The sequence below is a fragment of the Rhinoderma darwinii genome, chromosome 11 (genome assembly GCF_050947455.1).
Source record: "Rhinoderma darwinii isolate aRhiDar2 chromosome 11, aRhiDar2.hap1, whole genome shotgun sequence".
NCBI lineage: Eukaryota > Metazoa > Chordata > Amphibia > Anura > Rhinodermatidae > Rhinoderma > Rhinoderma darwinii.
The window spans coordinates 2,594,118-2,613,119 of NC_134697.1; the positions used below are offsets into that span (position 1 = coordinate 2,594,118).

Here is a 19,002-nt window from a genome sequence, read left to right on the forward strand (position 1 = left end):
CTTTGCGGTCAGTAAATGGGCAATCTGGTCCTGGTTACACAGCTGCAGAGGTTGTTACAATGTATCAGTGTAGGATCCGTAAGAGATAACCTGAAGGTGAGGAAAGGAGGGATATTTGTGCTGTTGCTGTGTTTACCTCAGAGAGAATTATCTACACTGATACACTGTAACAAACCCTCAGCTGTGGGCAGTACTAGGTCTATTCAGGATTTTAGCCTCTGAATGTAAACAGAATAAAATAGGAAAAGCGCAAGGAGGCGACTGAGGCTGCAGAATGTGAGGTATCCCCAGATCACAGGTGGCATGGACGACGTGCGCTATAAACACTCTGTGCCACTGTTTACCGGTTCGTCTGCAGATATAATAAACAAAACCTGAAAAAATAAACCAGGGAGATGGATGACGCTGAAGAATGCGGAGGAGCCGGAGAGCACTACTGCCCCCATCAGACCCTCACTGCCCCCATCAGACCCTCACTGCCCCCATCAGACCCTCACTGCCCCCATCAGACCCTCACTGCCCCCATCAGACCCTCACTGCCCCCATCAGACCCTCACTGCCCCCATCAGACCCTCACTGCCCCCATCAGACCCTCACTGCCCCCATCAGACCATCACTGCCCCCATCAGACCATCACTGCCCCATCAGACCCTCACTGCCCGCAGCCCCCTCTGTGCACTACTCAGAATCAGGGGGGACATTTCCAGGGTCGGGCTCCTGTCCTCGTCTCACAAACAGCCGTCAGTTCTACACATAGCGCGGTAACGGAAAGACACGATTTTCTTCCAACTCAACTTTTATTGACTGAAGCAAAAAACTGAGCGGAAATCTCGAGGCCGGGACCTCAACCGAACGCAGGAATCCCACCCTTTACCGGTCGTGTCTGAGTGCGGGGTCAGTGTTCCCAACAGCGCCTCCGGGGGTCATTGTGGGGATCACTACCTCACGTCCTGCTCCAGGGGTAAGGAAGGAGCCCTCATCCCTAGGTCGCACCACAAATCTAGAAGTCGCCGCTGCGGATCCTTCGACCTCCACCTTTCGCAGGATCTCCGGGAACACCGAGCCGTTACTTGTAATCGTCACCAACTACCCGATCCGCGCTGCCCACAGGTCCTGCCCATGCCGGATTACAGGAATTATTCTGCACATAGATAAGATCCTCTGCGCGGCGCGGCGGTAAGTTATCAGCTGCTGTCGCCCGCCTCGTTGTAGCGGAGCTCATCTCACGCACCGCTGCGCTGTTATAACACATTGTACGGCACTTCTCAGCCCTTCTCCATCAGGACGGCTCGATAGTCGGTGGCGCAACCGTTATCCGCAAACGAAAACATCACTTGGAGCAGATCCTCAACTGAAGGGGAAGCATCGGAGGGCGGCGCGGAGAGTGAACGCTGCTGATTAGAGCGCAGGTTTTATATGCAGCATCTCCACAGAACGCAGAGTAACTCTAAGGGGCGGCCTCGCGGTGCGGCCACGGTGCGTTTATGTTGCGTTTTTAAACTGCAGCGAGTCATTTTTCAATAGAAGTCAATGGTGAGATGTTGGTTCGGACAGACGGCTGCTGTTCTGTTACAATGTGTTTTTTGTGTAGATGACGCATCTCCGTAATGTCCGACCGCATGCGGTTAATGACGGCGCCGCCAATGTTGTTGCTGAGCGGCTGCGTTTTTGCTGACAGTTCTGCAATGTAATTAACGATCCACAGGAAGGCCCTGACAAGCCCCAACACGGGTGATAACGATGTCCGGCAATTATTTCTGCAGCATTAGAGACAAAAACCGCAACAAAACCGCATCAACGACGCACCACGGGGCCCTCCCCTAAATCTTCTGCGTTACTTCTCCTGAGTGACTCGATGTCTTAGGAAGATGCAGTCCTCACATTGTAATATAGCGGCAGCCGTCCGTCCAGAACACAAATATCACCATTGGCTTCCATTGAAAATTTACTTGCTGAGGTTTAAAAACGCAACATAAATGCAACGTGGCCGCACCGTGTGGCATTAAACTTACAAAACCAGTTGAACGGTGGATGCAGCTCTGGATGTGACTGGAGTACGATAGCAGTTATGCTGCAAGATCTTACATGTTACTTCTGATCCTGCTGGTTCAGTGTCTGCATTGAGAAAGCTCTGCTGTGTTGCACGGTGGGAGATGTAGTGTACAGCTGTCTGATATAGGTAAAAATACAGTACAATAGAACAATTTTACACAATGCAGCAGAGTGGAGCGCATTACAACGCCTCAGATATCTGGATGCGTCAGTCCACACAGTGATGACGGATTCCATGTGTCAACATGTGGAAGAACTGTGAATGGAGCTCTGGACGTAACTGGAGTACAAGGCATGATAGGGCAGCAGAATTATGAATGCAGCTCTAGATGTGACTGGAGTATGAAACATAATAGAACAGCAGAATTATGAACGCAGCTCTAGATGTAACTGGAATAACCCAATATCAGTGCAAGATAAGTAAAGCCAAAGATTTACAGTGGCTTCAGATCATTTGGAGGTTTAAAGAGGCGCTCTCACCACATTATAAGTGCCCTGTCTCCTACATGATGTGATCGGCGCTGGAATGTAGGTGACAGTAATGCTTTTTAATTAGAAAAACGATCTATTTTTACCACTTTATGAGCAATTTTTAGTTTTTTGCTAATGAGTTTCTTAATGCCCAAGTGGGCGTATTTTTACTTTAGACCAAGTGGGCGTTGTGGAGAGGAGTGTATGACGCTGACCAATCAGTGACCAATCAGTGACCAATCAGCATCATGCACTCCTCTCCATTCATTTACACTGCACTAGTGATATAGCTATATCGTTATCTGCAGCCTCATACACACACTATAACATTACTGACGTGTCCGAACTATGAATATACATCACCTCCAGTCAGGACGTGATGTGTATTCAGAATCCTGACACTTCTAAATCTTTTCTGTGAGATTCCAGCAAGGCAAGCGTTTGAAATGACAGGTTACATCGTAATCTCGCGAGATTACGCTTGCCTTGCTGGAATCTCACAGAAAAGATTCAGACGTGTCAGGATTCTGAATAAATATCATGTCCTGGCTGGAGGTGATGTATATTCATAGTCAGGACACTGCAGTAATGTTATAGTGTGTGTATGTGGCAGCACATAGTGATATAGCTATATCGCTAGTGTAGTGTAAATGAATGGAGAGAAGTGCATGACGCTGATTGATCACTGATTGGTCACTGATTGGTCAGCGTCATACACTCCCCTGTACAACACCCACTTGGTCTAACATAAAAATACGCCCACTTGGGCAATAAGAAACTCATTAGCATAAATCTAAAATCGCTAATAAAGTGGTAAAAATAGATCGTTTTTCTAAATAAAAAGCACTGCTGTCACCTACATTACAGCGCCGATCACATTATATAGGACACAGGGCACTTATAATGGGGTGACAGAGCCTCTTTAAGCGGTAAGCGTAGGTGAGGTGTGAGGCATGCGATGCCTCTTCCTTGTGCTGTCTCATCAGATATAACAATTATTGAGCACTGTCACTTTAAGTCTCCGGTCACTATGGCTTCTTACCTCCACTGGCCCGCGCAGGATTTCCGTCTGCTCTGCTCCTCCCACTTCTAGCGTCACATCTACTGAGGCGAACGGTCGGCTCGCCATCTGCTGTCGCTCTCGCATAAGTTGCTGTGGAGAAGAAAGTTCTTGTTACATTTCACAACATTTTCATACTTTGTTGCATCTTACAAGTCACATGATACAGGTCCTCAGATATGGGGTTGTGGCCCCTTTAAGAGATAAGCGACATTTTCTACATTCATTTCTTCGGTTGTAATTGTTATAAATTCGGAAATCTTATAATATTCTTGTCAATCTGCCCTGTCGGACGTCGCCTCAATCTGGCGGAGCGTGTGTGTCTTTAAGGCTGGTGAAATCATTGGACTTTCGCTAATTACCACTGAGCTGAAAGGGTTAAATGAGCAAATGAACCGTAAACGCCCCACGAGTCACGCATGAAAGAGTGCGCAGCGCTGACCACTGTACCCAACACAGGTAAAAGAAGGAAGGTTGTCACAGCCCCGCCCCTCTTAAGATCTGTGGCTGGGAAAGTTGGGTGTCAATAAATATGGCTATCACTGCATCTCCAGTGTGAATTGCCCCCCAGTCCAGAATAGAGAGGTTACCCAGTAATAAGGGATCATGCTGCAGAACTAAAACCAACCACAGGGGTTGTCACCCAGCTTTCCAAGTCTCCAGAATGGAAACGGTGTCTAGTTCTGCAGCATTATGGGAGCGGTGTGGGCCGCGGCACGGCATCGTACCTGCTGATATATAGAATAAGGAAGAGACCGCGGCAAAATCCCTGAAAGACCGGAGCCAGATTATTGGGGGGGGGGGGGGGGACTTATCTCACTGCCTCTATCTAGGACTGTTAGAATAGAAGGACTTCCCCTTTAAGTCGAGATTAACCACCAATTCCAGTGCTGTGAGTATAAAGTTACTAAGTGTCCCGTATCGAGCGACATTAATGGGGCGCGCGGCAGAAAATCGTTATCTCCTGGTTAATTGATCCTTTTCTTTCTTGTGAACATTTCTTCATCTAGAGACATCGTGAGCCGCTGGGCCGCAGTATATACATAGATCGCAGCCGCTGGACCGCACATCCACAGTATATACATAGATCGCAGCCGCTGGACTGCACATCCACAGTATATACATAGATCGCAGCCGCTGGACCCGGACCGCACATCCACAGTATATACATAGATAGCAGCCGCTGGACCGCACATCCACAGTATATACATAGATCGCAGCCGCTGGACCGCACAGCCACAGTATATACATAGATCGCAGCCGCTGGACCCGGACCGCACATCCACAGTATATACATAGATAGCAGCCGCTGGACCGCACATCCACAGTATATACATAGATCGCAGCCGCTGGACCGCACAGCCACAGTATATACATAGATCGCAGCCGCTGGACTGCACATCCACAGTATATACATAGATAGCAGCCGCTGGACCGCACATCCACAGTATATACATAGATCGCAGCCGCTGGACCGCACATCCACAGTATATACATAGATAGCAGCCGCTGGACCGCACATCCACAGTATATACATAGATCGCAGCCGCTGGACCGCACAGCCACAGTATATACATAGATCGCAGCCGCTGGACTGCACATCCACAGTATATACATAGATAGCAGCCGCTGGACCGCACATCCACAGTATATATACATAGATCGCAGCCGCTGGACTGCACATCCACAGTATATACATAGATCGCAGCCGCTGGACCGCACATCCACAGTATATACATAGATCGCAGCCGCTGGACCGCACATCCACAGTATATACATAGATCGCAGCCGCTGGACCGCACATCCACAGTATATACATAGATCACAGCCGCTGGACTGCACATCCACAGTATATACATAGATCGCAGCCGCTGGACTGCACATCCACAGTATATACATAGATCGCAGCCGCTGGACCGCACATCCACAGTATATACATAGATCGCAGCCGCTGGACCGCACATCCACAGTATATACATAGATCGCAGCCGCTGGACCGCACAGCCACAGTATATACATAGATCGCAGCCGCTGGACCGCACAGCCACAGTATATACATAGATCGCAGCCGCTGGACCCGGACCGCACATCCACAGTATATACATAGATAGCAGCCGCTGGACCGCACATCCACAGTATATACATAGATCGCAGCCGCTGGACTGCACATCCACAGTATATACATAGATAGCAGCCGCTGGACCGCACATCCACAGTATATATACATAGATCGCAGCCGCTGGACCGCACATCCACAGTATATACATAGATCGCAGCCGCTGGACCGCACATCCACAGTATATACATAGATCGCAGCCGCTGGACTGCACATCCACAGTATATACATAGATAGCAGCCGCTGGACCGCACAGCCACAGTATATACATAGATCGCAGCCGCTGGACCGCACAGCCACAGTATATACATAGATCGCAGCCGCTGGACCGCACAGCCACAGTATATACATAGATCGCAGCCGCTGGACCCGAACCGCACATCCACAGTATATACATAGATCGCAGCCGCTGGACCGCACATCCACAGTATATACATAGATCGCAGCCGCTGGACCGCACAGCCACAGTATATACATAGATCGCAGCCGCTGGACCGCACAGCCACAGTATATACATAGATCGCAGCCGCTGGACCCGGACCGCACATCCACAGTATATACATAGATAGCAGCCGCTGGACCGCACAGCCACAGTATATACATAGATCGCAGCCGCTGGACCGCACAGCCACAGTATATACATAGATCGCAGCCGCTGGACCGCACAGACACAGTATATACATAGATCGCAGCCGCTGGACCGCACAGCCACAGTATATACATAGATCGCAGCCGCTGGACCGCACAGCCACAGTATATACGTAGATCGAAGCCGCTGGACCTGGACCGCACATCCACAGTATATACATAGATCGCAGCCGCTGGACCGCACATCCACAGTATATACGTAGATCGCAGCCGCTGGACCGGACATCCACAGTATATACGTAGATCGCAGCCAGGTCCAGTGGCTGTGATCTATGTATATACTGTGGATGTGCGGTCCAGGTCCAGCGGCTGTGATCTACGTATATACTGTGGATGTGCGGTCCAGGTCCAGCGGCTGCGATCTACGTATATACTGTGGATGTGCGGTCCAGCGGCTGCGATCTACGTATATACTGTGGATGTGCGGTCCAGCGGCTGCGATCTATGTATATACTGTGGATGTGCGGTCCAGTGGCTGTGATCTATGTATATACTGTGGATGTGCGGTCCAGGTCCAGCGGCTGCGATCTACGTATATACTGTGGATGTGCGGTCCAGCGGCTGCGATCTACGTATATACTGTGGATGTGCGGTCCAGTGGCTGTGATCTATGTATATACTGTGGATGTGCGGTCCAGGTCCAGCGGCTGTGATCTACGTATATACTGTGGATGTGCGGTCCAGGTCCAGCGGCTGCGATCTACGTATATACTGTGGATGTGCGGTCCAGCGGCTGTGATCTATGTATATACTGTGGATGTCCGGTCCAGCGGCTGCGATCTATGTATATACTGTGGATGTGCGGTCCAGGTCCAGCGGCTGCGATCTATGTATATACTGTGGATGTGCGGTCCAGGCCCAGCGGCTGCGATCTACGTATATACTGTGGATGTGCGGTCCAGCGGCTGCGATCTACGTATATACTGTGGATGTGCGGTCCAGGTCCAGCGGCTGTGATCTATGTATATACTGTGGATGTGCGGTCCAGCGGCTGCGATCTACGTATATACTGTGGATGTGCGGTCCAGGTCCAGCGGCTGTGATCTATGTATATACTGTGGATGTGCGGTCCAGCGGCTGCGATCTACGTATATACTGTGGATGTGCGGTCCGGGTCCAGCGGCTGCGATCTATGTATATACTGTGGATGTGCGGTCCAGGTCCAGCGGCTGCGATCTACGTATATACTGTGGATGTGCAGTCCAGCGGCTGCGATCTATGTATATACTGTGGATGTGCGGTCCAGCGGCTGCGATCTACGTATATACTGTGGATGTGCGGTCCAGCGGCTGCGATCTATGTATATACTGTGGATGTGCGGTCCAGGTCCAGTGGCTGCGATCTACGTATATACTGTGGATGTGCGGTCCGGGTCCAGCGGCTGCGATCTATGTATATACTGTGGATGTGCGGTCCAGGTCCAGCGGCTGCGATCTATGTATATACTGTGGATGTGCGGTCCAGGTCCAGTGGCTGCGATCTACGTATATACTGTGGATGTGCGGTCCGGGTCCAGCGGCTGCGATCTATGTATATACTGTCGATGTGCGGTCCAGCGGCTGCGATCTACGTATATACTGTGGATGTGCGGTCCAGCGGCTGCGATCTACGTATATACTGTGGATGTGCGGTCCGGGTCCAGCGGCTGCGATCTATGTATATACTGTGGATGTGCGGTCCAGCGGCTGCTATCTATGTATATACTGTGGATGTGCGGTCCAGCGGCTGCGATCTACGTATATACTGTGGATGTGCGGTCCAGGTCCAGCGGCTGCGATCTATGTATATACTGTGGATGTGCGGTCCAGCGGCTGCTATCTATGTATATACTGTGGATGTGCGGTCCAGCGGCTGCGATCTACGTATATACTGTGGATGTGCGGTCCAGGTCCAGCGGCTGCGATCTATGTATATACTGTGGATGTGCGGTCCGGGTCCAGCGGCTGCGATCTATGTATATACTGTGGATGTGCGGTCCAGGTCCAGCGGCTCACAATGCTGATATTGCTTCATCTAGGGAACATCTGCGACTGCTCAGCGCAGGAACGGATACGACAGGAGATGGGAATGGACAAAAATAGGCCACCAAAATATTCCCCAGCGCTGCACAATCAGGAGTCCAAACCCATGACCCCGTACAACCAAGAGACCCCAACAGTTGTAAATCTTCACAGACCTCACCTTCTGGGTGACGACCATTTTCGTTGGCACAGGAGTCGTCACCCAGCTTTCCGAGAGCTCTGAACGGTAACACCACCTTATTATAGAGCAATCCTGTACTGAGGGACGCGTCACGGCATAACTAGACAGGCTTTACATTCAGGACACTTGGAAAGCTGGGTAATGGCAGTCATATTGGTTGTCACCCAGCTTTCCCAGAAACAGATACAACAAGAGATGGCTAAAAAGACTCATCATATAACTGATGGATTATACCATGCAAATCACAATGTGGTGAGAAAATGGCGACCGTCTGACGGCTGCGGAAGCAGATTTTGTATTATTTTTACAATATACTCATCATTCCGTTAATTATTTCAGACTAAATGTCTGATCAGAATTTGGCGCAGCAATTAGCGGACACTTTTCTGATAAATGCGTTCACTAATGTCCGGCGCAGGCGAGGACGGCGAGAATTCATCTTCTCTTGATTTACATCGTGCGCTTCTAGAGCCTGAATCACCTGGAGGAGCGCGAGAACAGGTGCCTCTCGGAGCTTCAGTGGCTGCGCTATTTGCAGGATGTTCCTTAATGAAGATGAAAATGGCCGAGCTCGTTGTGCTAATAGCGAGGTAATCACATTGTGCCGGCAATTCCACGTCTCCGAGCGCCAGCACTTAGGTCATTTGTGCGCTGATGAAATATAAGTGTTTGTCGAGCGCGGTCTGAGCCGCGTGTTGTCGGGAGCCATTAAGAAGCTGCGGCCTCAAGTGTCTCTTCGTAAAGCCGCCGCCGCCGCCCCCCTCGTTTACTGCCCTTTTTATTATCTGACCAAAGTCAGGACGGTTCATCAGTGACTGTTAAATTGCGCACGTCCGAGTCCTTTCCGAAGAATTAACTGGGACGGATGAGAAACAATTTAAAAATTCTGCGAGAAGGAACTGCGCAAATAAACATGAGAAAATATTAAAGGGAAACCACCCCATAAAGACACAGGAAAAGCCAAGAGTAAGGGGGCGGAGCTCAGGTCTGCTGGTCACGTGACTGGATGAATATACGTGCGCTAATTACTTCAGAGCCCCCAAGTTAAATAGTGGGTTGGCCAAACCCCCCTGCCCAAAATGGTTGTATCCACCTGCGTAGCACCCCGCACTCCAAATATACCACAAGTGGAGGAGAAAAGGACTCCGACTGCAAATCTCTCATGGTAGAGAAGTAATGTCAGGCCACGCTGCTAGGGGGCGCTCAACTCTACCTCGAAAGCCTTGTGACTTAACAATCATCATATATGGCAGCCCACAGACTAACTAATATCCAATGTAATATTATAGCCGACCGTACATTATAACAATATAATCTCCGCCCCTCCATAGTTGACAATATAGACACGTGCAGTCAATTATTATTCCGCTGCTGATGAACTAAAGAAAACCATTAACATAATTTAATTATTGTAAACATCTAAATGGAGAACAGATGATTGCACAGTTACTGATGTATTAAACGCTCCCATCCAGCGCCGCCGCGATACCGAGGACATTAATCATCACATGGAGGCGAATCACACTCACTGTTTCATTTCACTTACTTCCTCGATAAATAGATGCGATTTTGGAACAAACCAACAAAATCAAAGATGGCGGCAAAACATACAAGAGAATGGAAGACGAAAAGAGGATCTATAAGAAGACACGACAATGCTCAAGGTTACCAATATATGCGGACTAAATAGGTGCTATAATAAAGTCCCTATAAACTAGAAAATAATTACTATAATACAGCCCCCTATATACAAGAATATAACTACTATAATACTGCTCCTATATACAAGAATATAACTACTATAATACTGCCCCTATATACAAGAATATAACTACTATAATACTGCTCCTATATACAAGAATATAACTACTATAATACTTCTCCTATATACAAGAATATAACTACTATAATACTGCCCCTATATACAAGAATATAACTACTATAATACTGCTCCTATATACAAGAATATAACTACTATAATACTGCTCCTATATACAGGAATATAACTACTATAATACTGCCCCCTATATACAAGAATATAACTACTATAATACTGCTCCTATATACAAGAATATAACTACTATAATACTGCCCCCCATATACAAGAATATAACTACTATAATACTGCCCCTATATACAAGAATATAACTACTATAATACTGCCACCTATATACAAGAATATAACTACTATAATACTGCCCCCCATATACAAGAATATAACTACTATAATACTGCTCCTATATACAAGAATATAACTACTATAATACTGCCCCCCATATACAAGAATATAACTACTATAATACTGCTCCTATATACAAGAATATAACTACTATAATACTGCCCCTATATACAAGAATATAACTACTATAATACTGCTCCTATATACAAGAATATAACTACTGTAATACTGCCCCCTATATACAAGAATATAACTACTATAATACTGCCCCCTATATACAAGAATATAACTACTATAATACTGCCCCCCATATACAAGAATATAACTACTATAATACTGCTCCTATATACAAGAATATAACTACTATAATACTGCCCCCCATATACAAGAATATAACTACTATAATACTGCTCCTATATACAAGAATATAACTACTATAATACTGCCCCTATATACAAGAATATAACTACTATAATACTGCTCCTATATACAAGAATATAACTACTATAATACTTCTCCTATATACAAGAATATAACTACTATAATACTGCTCCTATATACAAGAATATAACTACTGTAATACTGCCCCCTATATACAAGAATATAACTACTATAATACTGCCCCCTATATACAAGAATATAACTACTATAATACTGCCCCCCATATACAAGAATATAACTACTATAATACTGCTCCTATATACAAGAATATAACTATTATAATACTGCCCCTATATACAAGAATATAACTACTATAATACTGCTCCCTATATACAAGAATATAACTACTATAATACTGCTCCTATATACAAGAATATAACTACTATAATACTGCCTCCTATATACAAGAATATAACTACTACAATACTGCCCCCTATATACAAGAATATAACTACTATAATACTGCCCCCATATACAAGAATATAACTACTATAATACTGCTCCTATATACAAGAATATAACTACTATAATACTGCCTCCTATATACAAGAATATAACTACTATAATACTGCCCCTATATACAAGAATATAACTACTATAATACTGCCTCTATGTACAAGAATATAACGACTATAATACTGCTCCTATATACAAGAATATAACTACTATAATACTGCCCTCTATATACAAGAATATAACTACTATAATACTGCCCCCATATACAAGAATATAACTACTATAATACTGCCCCCATATACAAGAATATAACTACTATAATACTGCCCCTATATACAAGAATATAACTACTATAATACTGCCCCCATATACAAGAATATAACTACTATAATACTGCCCCTATATACAAGAATATAACTACTATAATACTGCCCCCATATACAAGAATATAACTACTATAATACTGCCCCCATATACAAGAATATAACTACTATAATACTGCCTCCTATATACAAGAATATAACTACTATAATACTGCTCCTATATACAATAATATAACTACTATAATACTGCCCCTATATACAAGAATATAACTACTATACTACTGCCCCTATATACAAGAATATAACTACTATAATACTGCCCCTATATACAATAATATAACTACTATAATACTGCCCCCTATATACAAGAATATAACTACTATAATACTGCCCCCTATATACAAGAATATAACTACTATAATACTGCCTCCTATATACAAGAATATAACTACTATAATACTGCCTCCTATATACAAGAATATAACTACTATAATACTGCTCCTATATACAATAATATAACTACTATAATACTGCCCCTATATACAAGAATATAACTACTATAATACTGCCCCTATATACAAGAATATAACTACTATAATACTGCCCCTATATACAAGAATATAACTACTATAATACTGCTCCTATATACAAGAATATAACTACTATAATACTGCCTCCTATATACAAGAATATAACTACTATAATACTGCCTCCTATATACAAGAATATAACTACTATAATACTGCCTCCTATATACAAGAATATAACTACTATAATACTGCCCCTATATACAAGAATATAACTACTATAATACTGCCCCTATATACAATAATATAACTACTATAATACTGCCCCCTATATACAAGAATATAACTACTATAATACTGCCTCCTATATACAAGAATATAACTACTATAATACTGCCTCCTATATACAAGAATATAACTACTATAATACTGCCTCCTATATACAAGAATATAACTACTATAATACTGCCCCTATATACAAGAATATAACTACTATAATACTGCCCCCTATATACAAGAATATAACTACTATAATACTGCTCCTATATACAAGAATATAACTACTATAATACTGCACCTATATACAAGAATATAACTACTATAATACTGCCTCCTATATACAGGAATATAACTACTATAATACTGCCTCCTATATACAAGAATATAACTACTATAATACTGCCCCCTATATACAAGAATATAACTACTATAATACTGCCCCCTATATACAAGAATATAACTACTATAATACTGCTCCTATATACAAGAATATAACTACTATAATACTGCCCCCTATATACAAGAATATAACTACTATAATACTGCGCCTATATACAAGAATATAACTACTATAATACTGCCCCCTATATACAAGAATATAACTACTATAATACTGCCCCCTATATACAAGAATATAACTACTATAATACTGCCCCCTATATACAAGAATATAACTACTATAATACTGCCCCCTATATACAAGAATATAACTACTATAATACTGCTCCTATATACAAGAATATAACTACTATAATACTGCCCCTATATACAAGAATATAACTACAATACTAACCATATATACAAGAATATAACTACTATAAGGGCGGGTTCACACATGGCGGAATTTCACTTAAATTCCGCAGCGGACACTCCGCAGCGTTAATCCGCAGCGGAGCCGTTTCTCCATTGACTTTCACTTTAATTTAGCAGTGTTCGTTTACACGATGCGTACAATTCCGCTGCGGAGCATAGGCTGCGGAGCGGAATTTGGTGTCCGCAGCATGCTCTGTCTGTTGCGGAGCAGTGGCGGACTGGTTGCGGACTCATGGCGGAATTTCTCCATTGACTTCAATGGAGAGTCAAAATTCCGCAATGAAGTCCGCAGATCTTATGTGTGCTGCGGAGCGTATTGTTTTTACTACCATGACATTTCTTCATTCTGGCTGGACCTATGTATTTCTAGGTCTACAGCCAGACTGAGGAAGTCAATGGGGCTCCCGTAATGACGGGAGCGTTGCTAGGAGACGTCTGTAAATAGTCACTGTCCAGGGTGCTGAAAGAGTTACGCGATCGGCAGTAACTGTTTCTGCACCCGGGACAGTGACTACCGATCTCAATATACATGTATCTGTAAAAAAAAATATAAGTTCATACTTACCGAGAACTCCCTGCGTCTGTCTCCAGTCCGGCCTCCCAGGATGACGTTTCAGTGTAAGTGACGGCTGCAGCCAATCACAGGCCAAGCACAGGCTGCAGCGGTCACATGGACTGGAGCGTCATCCAGGGAGGTCGGGCCGGATGCCGAAAGAGGGACGCGTCACCAAGACAACGGCCGGTAAGTATGAATTTCTTTGACTTTCACTAGGGAAAGTGCTGTCCCTTCTCTCTATCCTGCACTGAATAGGGAGAAGAGAAGCACTTTTCCTGCAGTCCGCAGCAGCCAGTCCGCATCAATTTTCTGCACATTTTGTGCAGATCCGCTGCAGAATCTGCAACGCAGATTCTGTGCGGCATTGATGCGGACAGTTGCGGAGGAATTCCGCCATGTGTGGTCATGCCCTAATACTGCTCCCTATATACAAGAATATAACTACTATAATACTGCCCCCTATATACAAGAATATAACTACTATAATACTGCCCCCTATATACAAGAATATAACTACTATAATACTGCTCCTATATACAAGAATATAACTACTATAATACTGCCCCCTATATACAAGAATATAACTACTATAACACTGCCCCTATATACAAGAATATAACTACTATAATACTGCCCCCTATATACAAGAATATAACTACTATAATACTGCTCCTATATACAAGAATATAACTATTATAATACTGCTCCCTATATACAAGAATATAACTACTATAATACTGCTCCTATATACAAGAATATAACTACTATAATACTGCCACTATATACAAGAATATAACTACTATAATACTGCCTCCTATATACAAGAATATAACTACTATAATACTGCCCCTATATACAAGAATATAACTACTATAATACTGCTCCTATATACAAGAATATAACTACTATAATACTGCTCCTATATACAAGAATATAACTACTATAATACTGCTCCTATATACAAGAATATAACTACTATAATACTGCCTCCTATATACAAGAATATAACTACTATAATACTGCCCCTATATACAAGAATATAACTACTATAATACTGCTCCTATATACAAGAATATAACTACTATAATACTGCTCCTATATACAAGAATATAACTACTATAATACTGCTCCTATATACAAGAATATAACTACTATAATACTGCTCCTATATACAAGAATATAACTACTATAATACTGCCTCCTATATACAAGAATATAACTACTATAATACTGCTCCTATATACAAGAATATAACTACTATAATACTGCTCCTATATACAAGAATATAACTACTATAATACTGCCCCCTATATACAAGAATATAACTACTATAATACTGCCCCTATATACAAGAATATAACTACTATATTACTGCTCCCTATATACAAGAATATATCTACTATAATACTGCTCCTATATACAAGAATATAACTACTATAATACTGCCCCCTATATACAAGAATATAACTACTATAATACTGCCCCTATATACAAGAATATAACTACTATAATACTGCCCCTATATACAAGAATATAACTAATATAATACTGCCCCTATATACAAGAATATAACTACTATAACACTGCCACTATATACAAGAATATAACTACTATAATACTGCTCCTATATACAAGAATATAACTACTATAATACTGCTCCTATATACAAGAATATAACTACTATAACACTGCCCCTATATACAAGAATATAACTACTATAATACTGCCCCTATATACAAGAATATAACTACTATAATACTGTCCCTATATACAAGAATATAACTACTATAATACTGCTCCTATATACAAGAATGTAACTACTATAATACTGCCCCCTATATACAAGAATATAACTACTATAATACTGCCTCCTATATACAAGAATATAACTACTATAATACTGCCCCCTATATACAAGAATATAACTACTATAATACTGCCTCCTATATACAAGAATATAACTACTATAATACTGCCCCTATATACAAGAATATAACTATTATAATACTGCCCCTATATACAAGAATATAACTATTATAATACTGCCCCTATATACAAGAATATAACGACTATAATACTGCCCCTATATACAAGAATATAACTACTATAATACTGCCCCCTATATACAAGAATATAACTACTATAATACTGCCCCCTATATACAAGAATATAACTACAATAATACTGCTCCTATATACAAGAATATAACTACTATAATACTGCCCCCTATATACAAGAATATAACTACTATAATACTGCTCCTATATACAAGAATATAACTACCATAATACTGCCCCCTATATACAAGAATATAACTACTATAATACTGCCCCCTATATACAAGAATATAACTACTATAATACTGCTCCTATATACAAGAATATAACTACTATAATACTGCCCCCTATATACAAGAATATAACTACTATAATACTGCCCCCTATATACAAGAATATAACTACTATAATACTGCTCCTATATACAAGATTATAACTACTATAATACTGCTCCTATATACAAGAATATAACTACTATAATACTGCCCCCTATATACAAGAATATAACTACTATAATACTGCTCCTATATACAAGAATATAACTACTATAATACTGCCCCCTATATACAAGAATATAACTACTATAATACTGCTCCTATATACAAGAATATAACTACTATAATGCTGCCTCCTATATACAAGAATATAACTACTATAATACTGCCCCCTATATACAAGAATATAACTACTATAATACTGCCCCCTGTATACAAGAATATAACTACTATAATACTGCTCCTAAATACAAGAATGTAACTACTATAATACTGCCCCTATATACAAGAATATAACTACTATAATACTGCCCTCTATATACAAGAATATAACTACTATAATACTGCTCCTATATACAAGAATGTAACTACTATAATACTGCTCCTATATACAAGAATATAACTACTATAATACTGCCCCCTATATACAAGAATATAACTACTATAATGCTGCTCCTATATACAAGATTATAACTACTATAATACTGCTCCTATATACAAGAATATAACTACTATAATACTGTTCCTATATACAAGAATATAACTACTATAATACTGCCTCCTATATACAAGAATATAACTACTATACTACTGCCCCCTATATACAAGAATATAACTACTATAATACTGCCCCTATATACAAGAATATAACTACTATAATACTGCTCCTATATACAAGAATATAACTACTATAATACTGCCACCTATATACAAGAATATAACTACTATAATACTGCCACCTATATACAAGAATATAACTACTATAATACTGCCCCCTATATACAAGAATATAACTACTATAATACTGCCCCTATATACAAGAATATAACTACTATAATACTGCCCCTATATACAAGAGTATAACTACTATAATACTGCTCCTATATACAAGAATATAACTACTATAATACTGCCCCTATATACAAGAATATAACTACTATAATACTGCCCCCTATATACAAGAATATAACTACTATAATACTGCTCCTATATACAAGAATATAACTACTATAATACTGCTCCTATATACAAGAATATAACTACTATAATAATGCCCCCTATATACAAGAATATAACTACTATAATACTGCCCTATATACAAGAATATAACTGCTATAATACTGCCCCCTATATACAAGAATATAACTACTATAATACTGCTCCCTATATACAAGAATATAACTACTATAATACTGCCTCCTATATACAAGAATATAACTACTATAATACTGCTCCTATATACAAGAATATAACTACTATAATACTGCTCCTATATACAAGAATATAACTACTATAATACTGCTCCTATATACAAGACTATAACTACTATAATACTGCTCCTATATACAAGACTATAACTACTATAATACTGCCCCTATATGTAGGGAATATTGAATGGAGTTGTCCTGCATATGATTGGAGTTGTTGTCCTCTGCATGCAGTGATATTATGTGGATGATTATACAGGAGACAATCCAGGATCATTAATCCGCCATCTTTCAGCTTCTGTATCTTGTCATGTTCTCATGTAATAATCCGCAGACCCGCTCAGATGACGCTGTGATAACTACCCAGGAGCGCCCGTCATGATAAAAACGCGGTTCGCTGTCTGTAGCCATAAATGAATCCTCCCGCGGTGGCGACTCACAATCCCAATGTCTATCTACGCCACATTGTAATCTGACAGCGGTTTATTAATTTTTCGCTGATTTATAATACGGCGAGCGGGAGAAAAGGGGAAGACGAAACACAAATAGAACTAACAGGGAAAAGTGATATGGAGGGGAACGTGCTGGTCCTGTGGCCCTGGTTGTACATTGGGACATCACTCTGCACAGTACAACTTCTCTTGACATGAGAATCACAACTTTCTGCGCTAAACTCTTCCCCTTTATCCTTTATCGCGGCGCTGCTTTCACTTAGTCACCAATTACGTGACATCTTGTTATGTGAAGACTTCAAGGATCCGAAGAAAAGATTAGAGAAAGAGGCGCAGCGCCGCGGCACAAAGAACGGAGGTCACGGACCACAGTCCACGAGAGGCCGTGCGGCTCCAGCGTCTCCCCACAATCCACCAAAAGTGAAGATCCAGCGCTAAATAGAAACCGAATATTACTGCGCAGTGTCACACATATATATACATATACACACACACACACACACACACAGATACTGAGAATTACACCCAGTATACAGGACAGGAGAAGTGGTACTGTGCAGTGTACATATATACAGAATAATACAGATACTGAGAATTACACCCAGTATACAGGACAAGAGAAGTGGTACTGTGCAGTGTATATATATATACAGAATAATACAGATACT

General features: G+C 41.8%; 1 protein-coding gene across 1 annotated transcript in view; it reads right to left on the bottom strand.

The window, feature by feature from the left end:
• The window catches only part of ATRNL1 (attractin like 1), a gene marked incomplete at its 5' end in the record, with an annotated part of 491,004 nt that overhangs the window by 126,647 nt on the left and 345,355 nt on the right, over positions 1-19,002 (bottom strand). The window contains one exon of the mRNA XM_075842684.1: positions 3,566-3,676. Within this exon, the coding sequence (XP_075698799.1) occupies positions 3,566-3,676 (111 nt within the window). The remainder of the gene's footprint in view (positions 1-3,565; positions 3,677-19,002) is intronic.